This window comes from Heloderma suspectum, chromosome 2, assembly GCF_057233095.1.
Source record: "Heloderma suspectum isolate Gila_16-S chromosome 2, 16-S_ref, whole genome shotgun sequence".
Classification (NCBI taxonomy): domain Eukaryota; kingdom Metazoa; phylum Chordata; class Lepidosauria; order Squamata; family Helodermatidae; genus Heloderma; species Heloderma suspectum.
Genome location: NC_139459.1, coordinates 216,525,081 through 216,544,255, shown reverse-complemented (window position 1 = coordinate 216,544,255; position 19,175 = coordinate 216,525,081). Strand labels below are relative to the sequence as shown.

Here is a 19,175-nt window from a genome sequence, read left to right as displayed (position 1 = left end):
GGGACATAATTAACCAAGACAACAATGTTTTTAGAGCAGCTGTATTGCATAGGCGTTTCGGGAAATACATTTATCTGTATTTAAGAATCAGAGATTCTTTAAAAAAAAGTATTAACCTACAAGTGTAACTAAATTAGGCATGGCTCAGAACCGAGAAGGACTTCCCATAAAGGGAATATAATTTGCCCATGCAGAAAGTTAGGCCTGATTTAAAATTCACAACTCTAGTTAACCTTTTTTGTTATGTTTTTTAAAGAGGAAGATAGAGGAAAGGAAAACAGATCTACCTTCATGGATGTATCCTTTTCATCAAGTGGTCTCAGGTAAACAGGCACAGGTAAGTTCTTCATCTTGTTATCACCCTGACCGCCACCATTTACAACCTAAAAAGTGGAAAAGGATGGAAAATTACATCCTTACATGAAGGTCCCTCTGGTTTGGTTTAACAGAGACACACGAAACCCCCCAGCCAGGAAAGGGAGGTATCAGGTGATTTAGATTCTAATACTAGGCTTAGTGCTGTGAGACTCCACAAGTTCCTGAGCCTAAGGCAGAGTATAACCTGAGGAATCCATTAGAGAGAGAAAGAGAAAGGGAAAAAGCAAAGACCCCCACAAGCTGGAGCACAGGGAAGGAGGTGTTGGTTTAGGTATACCATCCAGCTATAAATATTTAGTGCCAGCCATTTGATTAGTTAGCTTGTGGTTCGGATGCCTCTGTCACACAAACCGAAAGGAACCTTCATGCTAATGACCAAATGTTCCCTTCTCCATTTGGTGAGAGGAAGCATCCAACGGTGGGATATGCACAAGCTGAGCTAATCCATAGGGTGGGGGTAAGAGCGGCTGGAACCATGAGGGAGGAAGAACATGCTGAAGCACACTTATTCTAAAGGCTGCATCTGCAGAGGCAAAGGAGTACCATCTGCAGCATTTGATGAAAGTGTTTGGTGTGTTCCACGTGGTGGCCTTGCGTATATCTGCGAGGAGTGTGTCAGCAAAGAAGGCTGCAGCTGTGGCTGCTGCTCTGATAGAATGAGCTGTGATGTGGCGTGGTGTAAGTAAGTACTACGTCTCATATGGTGTGGCAATACATGTCAATAGCAGAGTGTGAGACTTTTCCCCCTAAGGAGGTAGGATGAAAGGAATTGAATAAGGTGTCCATGTGTCTGCAAGATTTTGTGCAATGGAAGTAAGTCTTGCATAAGAGTCCCTCCAGCTTATGCCAGGCCTGCTTGGACAGGTGAGAGGGCTTATGGAAAAATGAGGATAGATTAAGTTCTTGAGACCTGTGAAAGTGTTTACTTCTGGTATAAAGAAAGGATCAGGGTGGAGGATTAATCTGTCTTCATGGAATATAGGTGGCCTATGGTGGAGAGTACGCTCAGTTCTGATATCCTTTTGGCTGATGTAATCACCAAAAGGAAAGCCACCTTAAGTGAGAGGATCCTTAGCAATACAGTCTTCAGAGGTTCAAATGGAGGTTTGGCCAGGGCCTTGAGGAATACCTGTAAGCTCCATGAGGGGAACCTGTGTCCCATAGGAGGGCTAAGGATTGACCCTTCAGCTACAGATGTGAACTGAGCGGTCTCAGGCCTGTCTTGGATAGGACTGAGGAGAGCACCAAGGAGTTGGATTTGAAGGAACTCTTTAATGCTCACAATCTTGTAATTCATAGAATCACAGAACAGTAGAGTTGGAAGGGGCCTACAAGGCCATCGAGTCCAACCCCTGCTCAATGCAGGAATCCAAGTCAGAGCATCCCCGACAGATGGCTGTCCAGCCTCGTCTTGAATGCCTCCAGTGTGGTAGAGCCCACCGCCTCCCTGGGTAATTGGTAGCATTGTCGTATTGCTCTAACAGTCAGGAAGTTTCTCCTGATGTCCAGCCGGAATCTGGCTTCCTGTAACTTGAGCCCATTATTCCGTGTCTTGCATTCTGGGACAATCGAGATCCTGGCCTTCCTCTCTGTGACAACCTTTCAAGTACTTGAAGAGCGCTATCCTATCTCCCCTCCGTCTTCTCTTCTCAAGGCTAAACATGCCCAGTTCTTTCAGTCTCTCCTCATAGGGCCTTATTTCCAGTCCCCTGATCATCTTTGTTGCCCTCCTCTGAATTTCCTCCAGCTTGTCTGCATCCTTCTTAAGGTGCGGTGCCCAGAACTGAACACAGTACTCCAGATGAGGCCTAACCAGTGCTGAGTAGAGGAGAACTAGTACTTCCTGGGATTTGGAAGCTATGCTTCTATTAATGCAGTCCAAAATAGCATTGGCTTTTTTTGCAGCCACATCACATTGTCGGCTCATATTCAGCTTGTGATCAACAACAATTCCAAGATCCTTCTCGCTTGTAGTGTGGTTGAGCCACATATCCCGCATCTTGTAACTGTGCATTTGGTTTCTTTTTCCTAGGTGTAGAACGTGGCATTTATCCCTATTAAATTTCATTCTGTTGTTTTCTGCCCAGTGCTCCAGTCTAGTTAATTGCTTTGTGCCTGCACCATCTAACAAACACCTCCCAAGTAGTTTCATATATGAAAATAGTTGATGTTCCGCAGAAGACAACGGGGTCTGGACTACCTCTTCTGGGTATCTTAGTTTCAGGAAGGCATGCCTTTTAGATGCCAGGCAGCTATACATGGCCATCTAGGATCTGGGTGGACTATGGCCCCCAGGTCAGAAGGTCTGGTACCATGGGCAGGAACCACAGATCTGCCTCTGCCACGTGCAGGATCTCTGAGCACCAGTCTTTGTGGTCAGTAGCGGGCTACAAGGTTGACTGCATGCCTTGTTCCGCTCTGATCTTCATCCACAAAAGCTTACGCCAGAATATATGTGTTAGTCTTTAAGAGGCCCGTTAATCTGTTGCTTTTGCTGCAATAGACTAACATGGCTACCTTCTGGAAATCTATATAACAACTTTCCCTGATAGTATTTAGCATTCAGAGGTCTGTGGTCAAGGCCTCCCAGGTATGGAGGAATAGCTGTAGCCTTCTTCTGACTGGGGGTGGTGCTGGCATCAATTGCTGATGGTCTCCTCTGGAAGCCTGGGAGGTTCCTGATCTGACAGAGATAGCACCTTGTGTACTGACAAGGAATCTGGTTCTAGACCACGGGATTGCTACATCTAGGTTTCCTCTTATCTCCTCTTTTTGGGAGAACACAGCCTTACACTTGCCTTTCGTTTCTACAAGGACATCCTTAAGTGCCTCCTCTCCTAAAGGCAGGTGCCCTTATAAAGGGAACAATGGTTAAATAGACTGGGAAGCAGCCTCCACATTCTAGTGACAGAACCAAATAGATCACCTGGCTATACTGGTTGCTGCTACTGCTCTGGCTGAGAACTGGTCAGAATCCAGTGAGGCATCAACTACAAAGGAATAGGTCTTGATCAATTTTAGCACTGTTCTATGAAGAACGGCCTGAGCCCTTTATTTTGGATGAGATCTTCTGGAAGGCTAGAAGGCTGCTCTGGCAAAAACTCAGGAGGTGAAGGAGTCTCTAAGAGCCAATGCCCCCATGGGCTTTCTTGACGACTAGGTCGGATTTCCTTTCTCCAAGATCTTTGAGTGGGATGCCACCATTCTCAGGAATGATGACTCCCACAACAAGGCTGCCACAGGTACATCTACAAAGAGGTACCTTTAGGTCCTCCAGTGCTGGCTTAGAGAGTGAATAGAGTATCTGGGTGATATTAGTGGCTTTTTTGCTCTGGAAGGCAATTGCCCATTCCAATTTAGCTACCTTGTCAAAGGAAGACAGAAAAAGAACTTCTCTCATAGGGCGTCTTGGATTTGGGGGACACGGATGCACTGCTGGGGTTGTGATTGCTGGGGAGCTGCTTGCAGATCTAGAGAAGACATGGTTTTAAGGAGTAAAGGCAGAAAATTATTGGTATTGAACAGTCTGGAATTAGGTGTTCCGTCTATCGGACTCTACTCAGATCTCTCCCCATTTTCTTTGTCTGATGGATCAAGGGTGGTGATGATCCTTTAGGTAGAGAATGAGAACATGCAAGGGATCTAATGGACACATTATCTTCCTCTTGCACCTTATGGGACGAGGTTTTATGATGAGTAGGCAGCATGCCCAATGGTAAGAGAGGCTGACAATGGTCAGGAGACTCACAGGCAGACTGCTCTGATAAGAGGGTAAAGACTGTCCTAGATGGTTTAGTTGGAGCCTTGGACTTAGAAGATGACTTGGATTTGGGACCTTTCCCCCTTTTTGCCTTGAGTGGGGAGGAGGGTTTTAGGAAGGTTCCCTCATGCCTCATTATGGGAATGTCTGGTCTCGTTTTGCAGTAGAAACCCATCAGCTAAGTCACTAATTACCGCTTGTTTAATTTTTTTGAATAAACAGATCCTCCAGAGTAAATGATGGAAAACTCATTGTGCCAGCCTCATTAGAAGTAGAACTTGATTGTTGGGGGCTTGGGAAAGATTGGAGAAGCAACTTGAAAAATCTGTTTTCCAGCTGTCTGAGCATGGATGTGCGAATTAGCATAACTTGAGTTCTTCAGAGTTTTCCGAATTCTACTTGTTGTTCTGACTGAAGTCCATATCAGACTGCAAGAGTTGTTTTTTCTTTTCGCATGAAAATGCATGCGTTTTCCTGGGTATTTTTTCAAATGTACACATCAATTGCCCACATCTTTAAAATGTATGCATTTTTCTCCCATTGATTAAAGCAAATGTGTCCACATTTTTCAAAAGTGTGCATTTTTCATACACATTTTTCAAATGTACGCGTGTTGTTGCGCCCATTTTGGGGGGGTACGTGAACCACACTGCAAGCTCGGAAATGTATGGTATTCAACTGCAGATTGCATCCAAGTCTGTGTTCAGTCCGGAAGGTATGAATTGGGTAAATCCTGATCAAAAACAAACTGAAGTGAATTTTTCATACATCCCTACATTTGAGAAATGGAAATGCTAGTCTCGTTTTCTGTTAGGCACTGCCATCTGGTGGTCAGAATTGGAAATGCATCTAATCTCATCATCCCAAGATGGCACCTTGTTTGGTGGTAAAGGGAGGAAAGTCAGGGAACAAATGCCAGACTGCCCCCCACCCCCACCCCACAGTGGCTGGAGTAGTTTGCTTTTGTTTTCTCATGACATAGACATAGTCTGTTTGTTTGTTTGTTTGTTTTTGTTTGCAGCTTGGAAACATTTTGTTTTCCCATCAGAACCACAAGCAGAGTAGGAGAAGAGAGACAACAGTAGCTTGGGAGGCATGGTGTTGCAGTAGTTTCAGTACTTCCTGCAGGATTGGTCTCAGAAGGCGGTACTGGGGGACTCCAGCTCTACCTTTTATTTCCATCTACTCATCTCAGAGAGGCTGTGGAACTATTGAACTGGTGTCTGAAGGCTGTTTTGAGATGGATGAGGGCAAACAAGCTGAAACGTAATCCAGACAAGATGGCAGTATTGCGGGCAGGGAAACCAATTACTCTGGACAGAGGCTTGCAACTGGTCCTAAACTGAGTTGCACTCCCCCTGAAGGGCCAAGTATGCCATTTGGGAATTCTCCTGGACACAACACTAACTGGGGAAGCTGAGGTGGCAGTGGGGACCAGGAGTGCAATCTATGAGCTTAGGCTGATACGCCAAAGGCAACCCTCTCTGGAAAGCATGGGTCTTGCTTCACTTATCCAGGCTCCAGTCATATCCAGGCTGGATTACTGTAACACATTCTATGGAGGGCTGCCTTTAAATACAGTTCAGAAATTGCAACTGATACAAAATGTGCCCACTTCAATACTGATAGGTGTAAGGATCATGTGACACCTATATTGTACCAACTTCACTGGTTGCCAGTGAATTTCCTCACCCAATTTAAAATGATGGTATTGGCCTTTAAAGCCCGAAATGGTGTGAGTCCAGTTTATTTGAAGGACCGCCTTCACTCATACCAGCATGTCCACACTCCTGAAATCAGAATCAGAGGACCTGCTTGTATGCCCACCTGAAAGAGCAATAATTAGGTTGGCAGTCACGAGGGACAGGGCCTTCTCTGCAGTGGCCCCCTGTCCACTAGGCGGGTGCCATCATTACAGGCCTTCAAGCAGCCCCGAAAGATGTACCTTTTCACCTTGGCCTATAATTGAGGCAGTTTACTGGGTGCCATTGTGTAGATGGTGCTAGCTGGATTTAATGTTAAAATTTTGTATTTTATTCTTATTATTTTATTTTGTTTCCTCTAAAAGGTGCCCTATAAGTCTCTTAAATCAGCCTTCTCAACCTCCAGACATTTTGGGCTACAATTCCCAGCATTACTGACCACTGGCCCTGCTACCTGGCACTGATGGGAGTTGAAGTCCAAAATATCTGGAGGGCACCAAGTTGGGTAAGACTATTTTAAATAAAGAAATAAATGATGATGGTACTTTTTTTTTTTTTTCAAAAAACACAAAGAAGCTTAAAAATACTGAGGAGAGATGTGGATCAAGATAAAGTAAGTGAATGACAGTAGCTAGGATGTAGAGGAAAAAACCCTGAGAAGAGTAGAGGCAAGGCAGCAGAGCTCTGTCCTGAGCGAAAGCAGGCAAAAAAACAAAGTAGGAGTCTTGCAGCACTAAGTCCACTACTAAAATCTATGTCACATGATCCTTACCTTTCCTGGGTGGTAGGATGAGTTAATCCACTGTTTGATGCCTTCTCACAGCAAACAGAGAGAAATTATTTACTTTGCGTCAAAAAAAATTCTGGTATCCTTCGGGGGGGGGGGGACCTGTGGCCCACCAGATGTTCTTGGACTCCATCAGCCCCAGCCAGCAGAACCAATGGTCAATCATTATGGGAGCTGAATTCCAACATCTGGAGGGACACAAGTTCCATCCTTGTTCGACAGGACAATTTGCCACAAGCACATCTTTGGTGTTTGATAGATATGAGAAGCAACCAGACTGCAAGAGGGGGTGGGAAATCACAAATCCACTTTTTAAAATAATAAGCCAAAGAAACTGAAGATTTCCTTCTGTGCACAGGGATAGTGTTTTATTTTAAGAAATCTATCCCACCAGACTAGCCAATAGTAGGCTTTCACAGCAGTTAACAAATACAAAGCAAAAGAGAGAGAGAGAGAGACTATGATCTGTACATTTCTCAAAATATTTTACATACAGACTATGCAAGTTAATGCATGTGTTTTCCAAACTTCAAAAACTGTGCAGTAAGAACATTCCATTATAAAGAAGTCTGAACATGTGGCCACCCACTCTTCCTACAGTTCAGTAACATTTTATTGCTAGTTCCTTTCTGAACAGCTGCATGTGTGTTTTAAAGGGGAAAATGCTGACTTCATAAACTGAGTTCCCAGCTTAGAACATTTCCATACTTCATATTTAAAGTAAACATGACAGCTATACGATTACCACTCTTGGACCATTGTTCTTGCGTATCTTAGGAAGTATCTTCAGCTCTTAACCGTGCTTCCTGCAAACATGTAACATCTCTCCCCTAAAAATGCTATCTGTTCTATGGAGCCCTGCTCAGGGTTTCATTGCCACAGGAGGCAAGACTTCTAAAGGACCCATGGCCTTTTCAGCAGTAGCTTCAGAATTAAGAAATACAGTGCTAAACACCTTTGCACTCTTAAGGAAATAATGTTAGTTTTCTGCTATGCTTTGAAAATAATTTGTAACCTTTTCAATGGCATTTTAGTTTTTCATAGACATTGGTTTTATATAGTACTTGGTTTCTTTGGTTTTGTTTGACTTAGCATAGTGTCTCAGGGCGCAATCCTATGGCTGCTAAACAGCGGCTAGGCGGCTGTAGGATTGGTCGGTTTCCAGGAACCCCCTCCCCACCCCTCCCCCGCCACGTCGTAGGTAGCGCGGATCCTCCCCATGCTCCCGCTCGTAAGAGCAGTGTGGAGCGGGGCAAGAGGGGGTGTTCCCGGAGGCAGGGTGGGGAGTGCAGAAGTGCCGGTACGATACTTCCTATGTGATGTCTGGCCTCCCCACCCCATGCTCCAATGTCCCACAGCTAGACAGCCGAAATCGGCCATCTAGCCGCAAATGCAGAGCAGCTGGAACACGGAGAAGACGATCCCCTCCATGCTCCTCCCACCGTTCATTGGATAGGCGGTCGCCTCTGAGTTTGGAGGCGGCCACCTATCCCCATAGGATTGCTCCTTCCGTCTGTATACTGATTTGTGTAATGCCATTTATGGCCATAACAATTCTCCACACAAATCTTTAACCATATTTTCCATGTTTGGGTCTGTAAATGAAAATGCTAAAAGGACACAAGAACAATAAAGAACAGGTGACAACATACAACACCTCTGCTTTGTCAGGAAGTCTAAGGACATTTTTAATTAGCCAAAACAATACCTGTTTATATTTCTGAGGAAGACTCCAACCAAAAGCTTGCACTCTACCGTCCTCCTTCTGAACATGTGCTTTCACTTGGCGATACTGTTCTCTCTTCTGCTCTCTGCGTGAGGCAAGACTAGCCTCAGACCTGGCCAGAAGGAAAATATATTTTTGCTGTTGTTGTTCCAAGTCATTCTCTTTCATTCCAATTCCTATTTGTTCAAATGCAACTTTTCAAAGTTACGCAGCTTTGGCATAGGTTAAAAAAAAGTGTCCTTCAAAAATTAACAGGTAAGTGAAATGTAGATGACTTTGAGTGAACACCACACCAACTTCAGCTAGCTTCTAGGATACTTCTGTAAACTACCTTTGTATTCTCTGTTGCTGAAAATACATTAAAGAAGTTGTCAGAGCAATATTTCTAAGCTTTTTCAAACAGCATGGCTCTCTGGCATGGCATGCTGCTGATGCTAAAAGCCCAGGATATGGTGGTGGCCAGGGTGCCTTCTACCCCTCCCTGGACAGAGGACAGTGACACTCCCTGTTGAGCCCGGAGGAAAATTGAACTAGAGGCATTTGAAAGTTTGCAAGGAAGTGCACCACCTCCAAACAACTTTTAAAAACTCAAAAAATGGCACCGCTTGTTTGTACAAATATCTCAGCAAGTGAAGAAATGTGGTGGCATGGGGGGTGGGAAGGAGTTGTGTCTCTTTCCATCATAAAGGCTATACCTACAAACATGAGTCAAACTTAGGCAAACACTGCAAACACAGTTAATGCTGCAACTACAAGGAGCTGAGTTATTTAGGGCTGCATTTACAAAATAGAATACCCTGGCTGTTTGTGGCCTCCCTTCAACAAAAAAGAGCTCCCTGGGCAAAACACATGCAGACTATACGCTATGAATGAAAATATTGTCAAAGAAAAGAAAGACGGTGCAGAAATGCCAAAAACATTTTCCCCCAGACTCAAGTAGCACAGCAGAGGACGTTATACTTTAGTGTGTGCATTATGACTGTCATGGGGCATTTTGCATTTCAGTGTCATAAAGGGGGCAAGGACACTGCTTAATCTTACAAATTAGGGTACTTTCACAGGAGCAATTTGTGCCACACACATTCATTGATGACACAGCAAACATGACAAAGTCACAAAAATCTAGCAGCCAACATTTGACCACAATCTGTTATTCTGATGCTCATCCACTACAAAGTTGAATCACTCCAGAGCCAATTTTGATACCTTGACTTCTATACTCCATATAATTTTTGTGAGCTTTGGCTATTGGGCAGTATAGAAATGAAACGAATAAATAAATATACATGCTACCCCTGATATATTTGATCAGTTTTATAAATATCTGCCTGTACATTTTTATTCTATAAACAAAAGAAGCCTTACTCTTCGCTGAGGAAATCAAAGGCTTTTGATTTGTCACTTGGTAGCTGAGATAAAGTGCTGCTTCTTTTCTTGACTGATGGAGTAATGTGTGAAGTTGGTGCATTGTACTTAACATTAACTGGTGGTTCTGGTTTCTTAGCAGTGTTGCCTGAGGAGCTGAATAACCTGCTAAAACTGGAGACAAAAAAAGCAGAAGCAGGTGAGTACATAAGTGCACCAAACTTGATTATCATGGCTTCGTATGTACATATGGCACTTTGCACACTGCCCTACTCAAAGCAGTGGAGTAAGGATGAGTAGCAGGAAAGGAATGGGCCCAAACACAACAGCCATGAACTGCCCAGCACAGCTAAAGTGCCAGAATAGTAGCACATGTTTATAACACTCATTAGAATTATTTCATGCACTTCCAAGCCAACAATGTAGAAAGAGAGACTGGACATTAATGTGCAAGGGCTGTAGAATGGCAAGGTGTCTAAAAATGTGGTGTTAAAAATGTAGACAAGTTTCTATATGAATACAGGGCTGGCATCAAAAAGGTGGTGCTAGCTCCTAGAAATTAGACTTTTAGCACCTGAGAACTTGAAATGTTTTACATATACCAATTTTCTACCACTGAAGTCATTAATGCTATCATAATTTGGAGAACACCACTCACTGATTCAGTGTCCAAAGCAATGTAATGTATTATTTTACATTGTAGCATATTATTTATATGCTAATAAATCAATCTTTCTAATGTGTATAGGTACACACCCCCTGATAAATATCAGAGTTGGTGCACTGCAGTGGTTAAAAGCATGACCTATATGTATTGTAAATCACTCATGCCATAGGGCTCAGTAACTGCCCCTAAGCAAGAAACTCTCTGTCTCAACCCCATTTATAATACGGGGATAATGACAGCTAACCTTACAAGATAACAATCCTTATAACAAAGCTAGTTTGCTCAAACCACTTCCCATTCATCAAAATATGACGTATATGCCACAGAGTGCAAGCTTACTAGACTACAAGACTATGATATGGAGTCCAGATCAGTCCAGATATGGAGGATTCATAGCCCCAATATATTCAGTTTCCCCACGCAGAAGGCAAGGATGGACAACACTGGTTTAGAATGTGAGCAGCAATAAAGCTAAGAGAAACACAATCTTGCAGGATCCAAATCTTAGTGATCCAGCAACTTAGAAGCAAAGTCCTGCAAATTTACTAGCCCAATCCACTTTCATCAGCTGGAGAGGTGACAAAATATTCCTATGTCATTCGCTGCAGAAAATAAAATAAAGTAAATGCCTTGAAAACACACAGGACTTTCAAGCAATGTCTCATGTACATTCAGCTTTAGTAATAGTCAGAATATTAAGCATAAATTAGCACCTCATGACCCCTTTATGGATCACTGCCTTGTTGTGGCGAAGGGGCTTGCGTAACTCAGTGAAGCCATAAGCTATGCCGTGCAGGGCCACCCAAGACGGACAGGTCATGGCAGAGAGTTCTGACAAAATGTGGTCCACTGGAGAAGGAAATGGCAACCCACTCCAGTATTCTTGCCAAGAAAACCCCATGGAACCTATTACAAGGCTAAAAGATACGACGCTGGAAGATGAGACCCTCAGGTCGGAAGGTGTCCAATATACTCCTGGGGAAGAGCAGAGGGAATTTCCAAGTAGTGCCAGAAAGAGTGAAGCAGCTGGGCCAAAGCTGAAAGGACATTCAGCTGTGGATGTGTCTGGTGGTGAAAAGAAAGTCTGATGCTGTAAAGAACAATATTGTTTAGGAACCTGGAATGTCAGATCAATGAATCAAGGTAAGCTAGAGGTGGTCAAAAATGAGATGGCAAGACTGAACATCGACATCTTGGGAATCAGCAAACTAAAATGGACAGGCATGGGCGAATTCAATTCAGGTGACCATTATATCTACTACTGTGGGCAAGAATCCCTTAGAAGAAATGGAGTAGCACTCATAGTCAACAAAAGGGTGGGAAAAGCAGTACTGGGGTACAATCTCAAAAATGATAGAATGATCTCAGTACGAATCCAAGGCAAACCATTCAACATCACAGTAATTCAAGTCTATGCCCCAACCACTGAGGCCGAAGAAGCTGAGGTTCATCAGTTGTATGAAGACCTACAACACCTTCTAGAACTAACACCAAAAAAAGATGTCCTTTTCATCATAGGGGATTGGAATGCTAAAGTAGGAAGTCAAGAAATCACCGGGGTAACAGGCAAGCATGGCCTTGGTGTACCAAATGAAGCAGGACAAAGGCTAATAGAGTTTTGCCAAGAGAACATACTGATCATAGCAAACACTCTTTTCCAACAGCACAAGAGGCGACTCTACACATGGACATCACCAGATGGTCAATATCGAAATCAGATTATGTACTTTGCAGCCAAAGATGGAGAAGCTCCATACAGTCAGTAAAAACAAGACCTGGAGCTGACTGTGGCTCAGATCATGAGCTGCTTCTTGCAAAATTTCGGCTGAAATTGAAGAACGTAGGGAAAACCACTAAACCATTCAGGTATGATCTAAATCATATCCCTTATGAATATACAGTGGAGGTGAGGAATGGATTTCAGGGATTAGACCTGATAGACAGAGTGCCTGAGGAACTATGGACGGAGGTCCGTAACATTGTTCAGGAGGCAGCAACTCAATCCATCCCAAAGAAACGGAAATGCAAGAAAGCAAAATGGCTGTCTGATGAGGCTTTGCAAGTAGCTGAGGAAAGAAGGGAAGCGAAAAGCAAGGGAGAAAGGGGAAGATATATCCAACTGAATGCAGAGTTCCAGAGAATAGCAAGGAGAGACAAGAAGGCCTTCTTAAATGAACAATGGAAAGAAATTGAGGAAGACAACAGAATGGGAAAGACTAGAGATCTCTTCAAGAAAATCGGAGATTTCAAGGGAATGTTTTGTGCAAAGACGGGCATGATAAAGGACAAAGAAGGCAGGGACCTAACAGAAGCAGATGAGATTAAGAAGAGGTGGAAAGAATACACAGAAGAACTATACAGGAAAGGTCTTAATGTCCCTGATAGCCATGATAGTGCGGTCACTGAACTTGAGCCGGACATCCTCGAGAGTGAAGTCAAGTGAACCTTAGGAAGCATTACTAACAACAAAGCTAGCGGAGATGACAGTATTCCAGCTGACCTATTTAAAATCCTAAAAGATGATGCTGTTAAAGTGCTGCACTCAATATGCCAACAAATGTGGAACACTCAGCAGTGGCCACAAGACTGGAAAAGGTCAGTTTACATTCCAATTCCAAAGAAGGGCAACACCAAAGAGTGTTCAAACTACCGCACAATTGAGCTCATTTCACATGCCAGCAAGGTTATGCTCAAAATCCTACAAGATAGGCTTCAGCAGCATGTGAACCGAGAACTACCGGAAGTACAAGTTGGGTTTCGAAGAGGCAGAGGAACTAGAGATTTCGCTGGATCAGGGAGAAAGCAAGAGAATTCCAGAAAAACGTCTATTTCTGCTTTATTGACTACGCTAAAGCCTTTGATTGTGTGGATTACAAGAAACTCTGGCAAATTCTTAAAGAGATGGGAATACCAGACCACCTTACCTGTCTCCTGAGAAACCTGTATGAGGGTCAAGAAGCAACAGTAAGAACCGGACATGGAACAACCGATTGGTTCAAAATTGGGAAAGGAGTACGACAAGGCTGTATATTGTCGCCCTGCTTATTTAATTTATATGCAGAGTACATCATGAGAAACGCCAGGTTGGATGAATCACAGGTCAGAATTAAGATTGCCGGTAGAATTATCAACAAGCTCAGATACGCAGATGATACCACCGTAATGGCAGAAAGTGAAGAGGATCTAAAGATCTAAAGATCTTGTTGAGGGTGAAAGTGGAGAGTGCAAAAGCTGGTTTGAAACTCAACATTAAAAAAACTAAGATCATGGCATCTAGCCCCATCACTTCCTGGCATATAGAAGGGGAAGAAATGGAAGAAGTGACAGATTTTATTTTCTTGGGCTCCAAGATCACTGCAGACAGTGACTATAGCCATGAAATTAAAAGACGCTTGCTCCTTGGGAGAAAAGCTATGGCACACCTAGACAGCATAGTAAGAAGCCGAGACATCACCTTGCCGACAAAGGTTCGTATAATCAAAGCTATGGTTTTCCCAGTAGTAATGTATGGCTGTGAGAGCTGGACTATAAGGAAGGCTGAGCGCCGAAGAATGGATGCTTTCGAACTGTGGTGCTGGAGAAGATTCTTACGAGTCCCCTGGACTGCAAGGAGGTCAGATCAGTCAATCCTAAAGGAAATCACCCTGACTGCTCATTGGGAGGACAGATACTGAAGCTGAAGCTCAAATATTTTGGCCACCAAATGCGAAGAGAGAACTCCCTGGAAAAGACCCTGATGCTGGGAAAGATTGAAGGCAAAAGGACAAGGGGACGGCAGAGGATGAGATGGCTAGATAGCATCACCGATGCAATGAATATGATCTTGAGCACACTCCGGGAGAGAGTGGAGGACAGGAAGGCCTGGCGTGCTATGGTCCATGGGGTCACAAAGAGTCGGACACGACTTAACGACTGAACAACAACAACAAAAAAGCACCTCATGAATTCTCACATGGAAATGTTTGGTGTACTGAAATTATTCAAACCACACCGAAGGATCCCCAAATTTCAGTTTAGTTTAGTTTTCATAGGACAGCCTATATACAGTGCTCTGAATTACTGTATTGGGATTCTGATTCCTATTTTTAAAAATGCTATAGTTAGATTAAGGCAATTATGTTTCTCTGCCAAGTGCATAACCAACATTGCAAGATGCATCTTACGATACAATTCGTCTTTAAGACCAGTCTTACCCAGCTGGCATACTAGATAACAAAAAGAAAATAGATTTGTGATTATTGGTCCCTTTGTTACTAAAGAAATAAAAAGGCCAACAATATATTTATTTTTCAATTACATTTCAGTACTTACAACTGCCAAAGGCTTGATCTCTTCTTCTCCTGCATGGCTGGATTTTCTCTTGATGCCCTAAAGAAAAAAGGCAAAAGCTAAGTAGTTGATCAACAAGGCAACAAATGACATAGAATGCACTGCATTACGCATCAAAGTAACGAGTGGCTTGTATCTAATTGCAAGATACCATACTATGAAGTTGGTGGCGGCGGGGGGGGATTTGTATAAATAGTTTACTGTATATATAAATAAAGCTTCCATAATTTTCCAAATTATGGACTCTAAACAGGGATCTGAGATTAAGACAGAACTGTAGATCACCACACTTAGTCACGCAGATAGGCTTTTACTGCACAAAACCAGCATTCAGGTATACTGTTAAGTACCTACCCATTAATTCTATGGCATCTCCTGTGAAAACAGGCACCAAAAAAATGACAATGTAACCAGGGTCATAAGGGAAGTCTTCCTGTAGCGTGTTTCTAGTTAAGGCTTTTTTTCAAAATTGCTAGCCAATTTAAAGTGAACAAAAGCACTTGGGAGAGGGATGAGGGATAGAAAAGTTTAACTTACTAAAAATTCAATGTTGCCATTTTGATCTCCCTCCACAACACACACTGGCACTGGGTTTTTAAGACATTGTTTGTGTATCGCTAAAGGGATAATCGGAGTTAATGCAGTCCAACTGCCTGAGACAAGGGTGATATTGTAAAAGCAGTAAGTAGGACAAGATGGTGCTGGGGTGTTGAGCAGATGATTGCATTTCTCATAAGATCACCCACCACCTGATTACCATTTTTTTGATCCCGTGCATTCATTGTGAAATCAGACCTGGCAGTTCTAAATAGTCTAGTGTAGGAACTAATGTCCTAAGAACAGCAAGTATCTACACCTGTGGCTGCAAAAGGCATACCAGCTACATGTGCAAGGAAACTGAAACTTGTTTCGTTCTAGAATCTGGTTGCAGCAGATCTGTCTCAAGCAAAATAATCTAAATAGTCACAAAGAGATGTACACATTATTCTGTAATTAATAGTTACAGCTAAGATGTAGTACATGTAGTTAAATCAGGCCATTAGATGGCAGCAAAATTGGATGTTATGTATGGGAGTGCCCTGGAAAGGAATTAAAAACAAGGGCCAAACTAAGGTTACAATGACTGGGTTCACATGACACGACAACCCACCATAGGCATGGTTGGTTGTCGTGTCGTTCGAACCCGGATCATTTTCTGCGGGTGGCTAATTTTTTGGGAACAAGCCACACTGAGAACCCATGGCTTGTTACAGGGTTGTTCTTGCCCACGCCGGGTTGTCATGTCGTCCAAACCCAGGAGACTGATTTTATCGCGGGTTACAGCAACTGGCTACAAAGCCACTTGGCAACAGCAACAAAAAGCCCATGCCACTAGCTTTTTGTGATCTCGCCAGTGACTGCCCTTCCATTGATGCTTAAACAGTACTTTGGAAGGAACTTCACTTGTTCCCCGGCTTTAAAAAAAAAAAGTTTTTCAGTGCCTCAAAAATGCACAATTGGGGTTGTAATGTTATTTTTTTTATTATCATCATCATCACCACCACCATCATCGTGGGTCTTTGGCTCACAGCTATCTGGTATGTGAAGCCGTGCCTGGTTAATTTCCTTGTCTGTTTCAGCTGTCAAAGGGCACAGAAAAGGGGAGTAGGAAACATACAAGGAAACTGTCAAGACAAGGTTGCCTATCAGCTAATTTGTGCACAGTTGTGACGGACCAGAGGGAAAATAATAGTAAGGGAAAGGAAAGACTGGGTAGCACAACTGAGAAACACAGAAAATGGAGCAGGGAGCCAAAGGAATAGATGCACCAAAAGGGGGCAATTATTGTGCCCACACACACCCTTTTGGTGCAATTACTCCTTTGGCTTACTAACTCCCCTACATGGCTCCCTTTTTACCCTATATAGAACCATAACATATACTTAAAAGCCAAATCTCACACATGATAGAAGACTGCTCAAGTTAAGCTCCTAAAGGAGCCCCCTTCATCCAGTCTAAGCCACATCCCAACTTCTAGAAAGAGGACGGATGAAAAACTAAGGAATCTTGCGAAACAAAGTAATTTCTCATGCGGACACAGCCAAAGCAAATGATGGGAGATACCAAGCTCCAGAGCTTGGGTGCCTTCTCCATTGCTCTGTCAGCAAACAAAAACATGGAAGGTAAAATATACGTATTTCTATTTATTACAGGAATGCTTTTTTTAACAACCCTCCCACATATCTTTAGGCGCACAAAGCTCAAAATGATGGACAACACCCCCCCTACTCCCCCCCCCGTGGAGGTTGGATTCTTAAGAGATACATTAAGGGCACAATCCTATCAAGATAGGCAGCCGCCTCCAAACTCGGAGGCGACCGCCTATCCAAAGCAAAGCAGGAGGGGCATGGGGGGAATAATTCCCTCCGCGCCTCTCCTGCCCTGCAATTTTCCGCTAGACAGCCATTTTTAGCTGTCTAGTCGTAGGGGGGGCAACCAGGAGAGGAGGCTGCTGTACGACACATTGGAGGTGTGATACATGCAGCTCTGCTTTCCCTGCCCCGGAACGCCCCCAGCCCCGCCCCTTTTCAGTTGCTCTGCACTCCTCTTCTGAGCGCGGAGGATGGGGCTTCTCCATGCAGCGCAGATGTGGGGGGAGGTCAGTTTTCCAGGAACCAACCTCACAGCGCGGGCTCTGAGGTTGGTTCCTGGAAAACAGCATATCCTATGGCCCTCTAGACAGTGTCTAGATTGCTCCCTAAAAAACTTTAAAAGTTCACAAAAGTTTATGTCATAATAAACATGTTAGTCTTTAAGGTGACACAAGACTTTCTTGTTTTTGCTGCAACAAGACATTAAAATTGCCATCCCTCTGAAAATTGTTTAATAAAACAAGGTGATCAAAGATAAAATGGAGAGGAGGATCATGTAAGCTGCCTTGGGTTCCTTACAGGAATATAAAAGTAAGAAAAAAAGCAAGATGGATGAGGCAAATAAGTCAAAGATTTTATAGTTATGAAAGGTAAAGAGCATAATTGGTATTCTTTTCACGCCCCAACAACAAAAAATGTGTGGCTTGTTTGTGTGTTATCCACAATGCAAAAGAATATTACTAACACTTTAACCATAACTGAATTATTTATCCAAAGTTACATCCTATATTAGACGGGGAAATGGCTAAGCCAAGGATTTATCTATCAGGCACTGCAGCTCTAACATTTAACACAAATTGTACTTGCCGTATCATCTCAGTCCATCGCACTGCTTCCTGGAGCTCCATCAGCCTCTCTTTATATTGATTTCTTTCCATGAGGACACGAGCCATCTCAACCCGAGTAAAACGCTTCCTCTGAGCAGTAGGAATATCACTCTGCATATTGAGGGTGAAGAAAACCCAAGCATGATTAATGCATCAGATTTGGAAGTATGGAAGTTTTATAGTTCTGTTTAAGTGTCTTTCTTCCATTATCAATGAACTACACAAAAGAACTAATTCAGACAGCTATTTCAAAAGAATTCAGCGGCCTTTATGGCCAAGCACAAAGTAAAGTAATGGACGGGAAGGAACAATAGCAGCAGTGGAAGAAGCCCCTCACAGTTCCTTTGTGTCTAGAGAGGAATGGGGCAAAGCAGATGAATTTAGCATCCACCTAGAATCTCTGTGCCCCGTTGTAATCACTCTCTAATTACAAGGCAAATTCCAGGACTGCCACAAAAAAGAAAGGATGAGCACACCTCAATAATTCTATAGAAAGATCAGAATATTTAGCCTTTAGATCAGAGTACTCTAGTGCACCATCACACAAATAAGAAAAGGATTAGATAAAGGGTGTCAATACAATTACATACATCATCCTCTTCTTTTGATTTTTGCCTTGCTTCTTCTGCTTCTGCTCGGGCTCTAAACAAGATGCAAGAGATATCAATGAAATTAGTCACAGAACCTTTTTTAGGATCCTCCCTCCCTCCCTCCCTCCCTCTCTCTCTCTCTCTCTCACACACACACACACACACACACACACACACAGAGGGAGGGAGGAAGGTGGGGGGAAGAGAGAGAGAGCGTATTACACTCACTTTCTAAGTTCTTCTTCCAATTCCTTATTTTTCTCTTCAAGCTTTAGCTTGGCTAGTTTTACAGCTTCCAGCTCTCCTTTCAGGACATCCTTCTCACAGGATAGTTCATCTACTTTTGCTATTAAGTCATTCTTCACCACATTCAAGGCATTTCTTTAAAAACCAGAGGTTTGCAATTAGGACATTTCTAGCAACATCAGAGCAGTAAAAAAATCACTCCCACATTTCTCTCCTGTCATAGGAACTCATGCAATGAAGAGTTATGCTGTCCCTTACAACAGTAGCTTTGAATGAGCATGCTTTGCAATGATATTTTGGACAGGTAAAATTTTAAACTTAATTTCCTGCAAACAATTAAGGTGTGATGGAGAGTCACCTCCTACTGTTTGTCCACAGCATATAGT

At 43.1% G+C, this 19,175-nt stretch overlaps 1 protein-coding gene across 7 annotated transcripts in view; it reads right to left on the bottom strand.

The window, feature by feature from the left end:
• SPAG9 (sperm associated antigen 9) overlaps positions 1-19,175 on the bottom strand; it is a 109,019-nt gene that overhangs the window by 28,650 nt on the left and 61,194 nt on the right. For all 7 annotated transcript variants that reach the window (XM_084837923.1, XM_084837924.1, XM_084837925.1 and 4 more), the window contains 7 exons: positions 18,772-18,924; positions 18,544-18,595; positions 17,934-18,064; positions 14,698-14,754; positions 9,720-9,893; positions 8,337-8,466; positions 288-383 (listed from right to left, as the gene is read on the bottom strand). In XM_084837923.1, the coding sequence (XP_084694049.1) occupies positions 288-383; positions 8,337-8,466; positions 9,720-9,893; positions 14,698-14,754; positions 17,934-18,064; positions 18,544-18,595; positions 18,772-18,924 (793 nt within the window). The remainder of the gene's footprint in view (positions 1-287; positions 384-8,336; positions 8,467-9,719; positions 9,894-14,697; positions 14,755-17,933; positions 18,065-18,543; positions 18,596-18,771; positions 18,925-19,175) is intronic.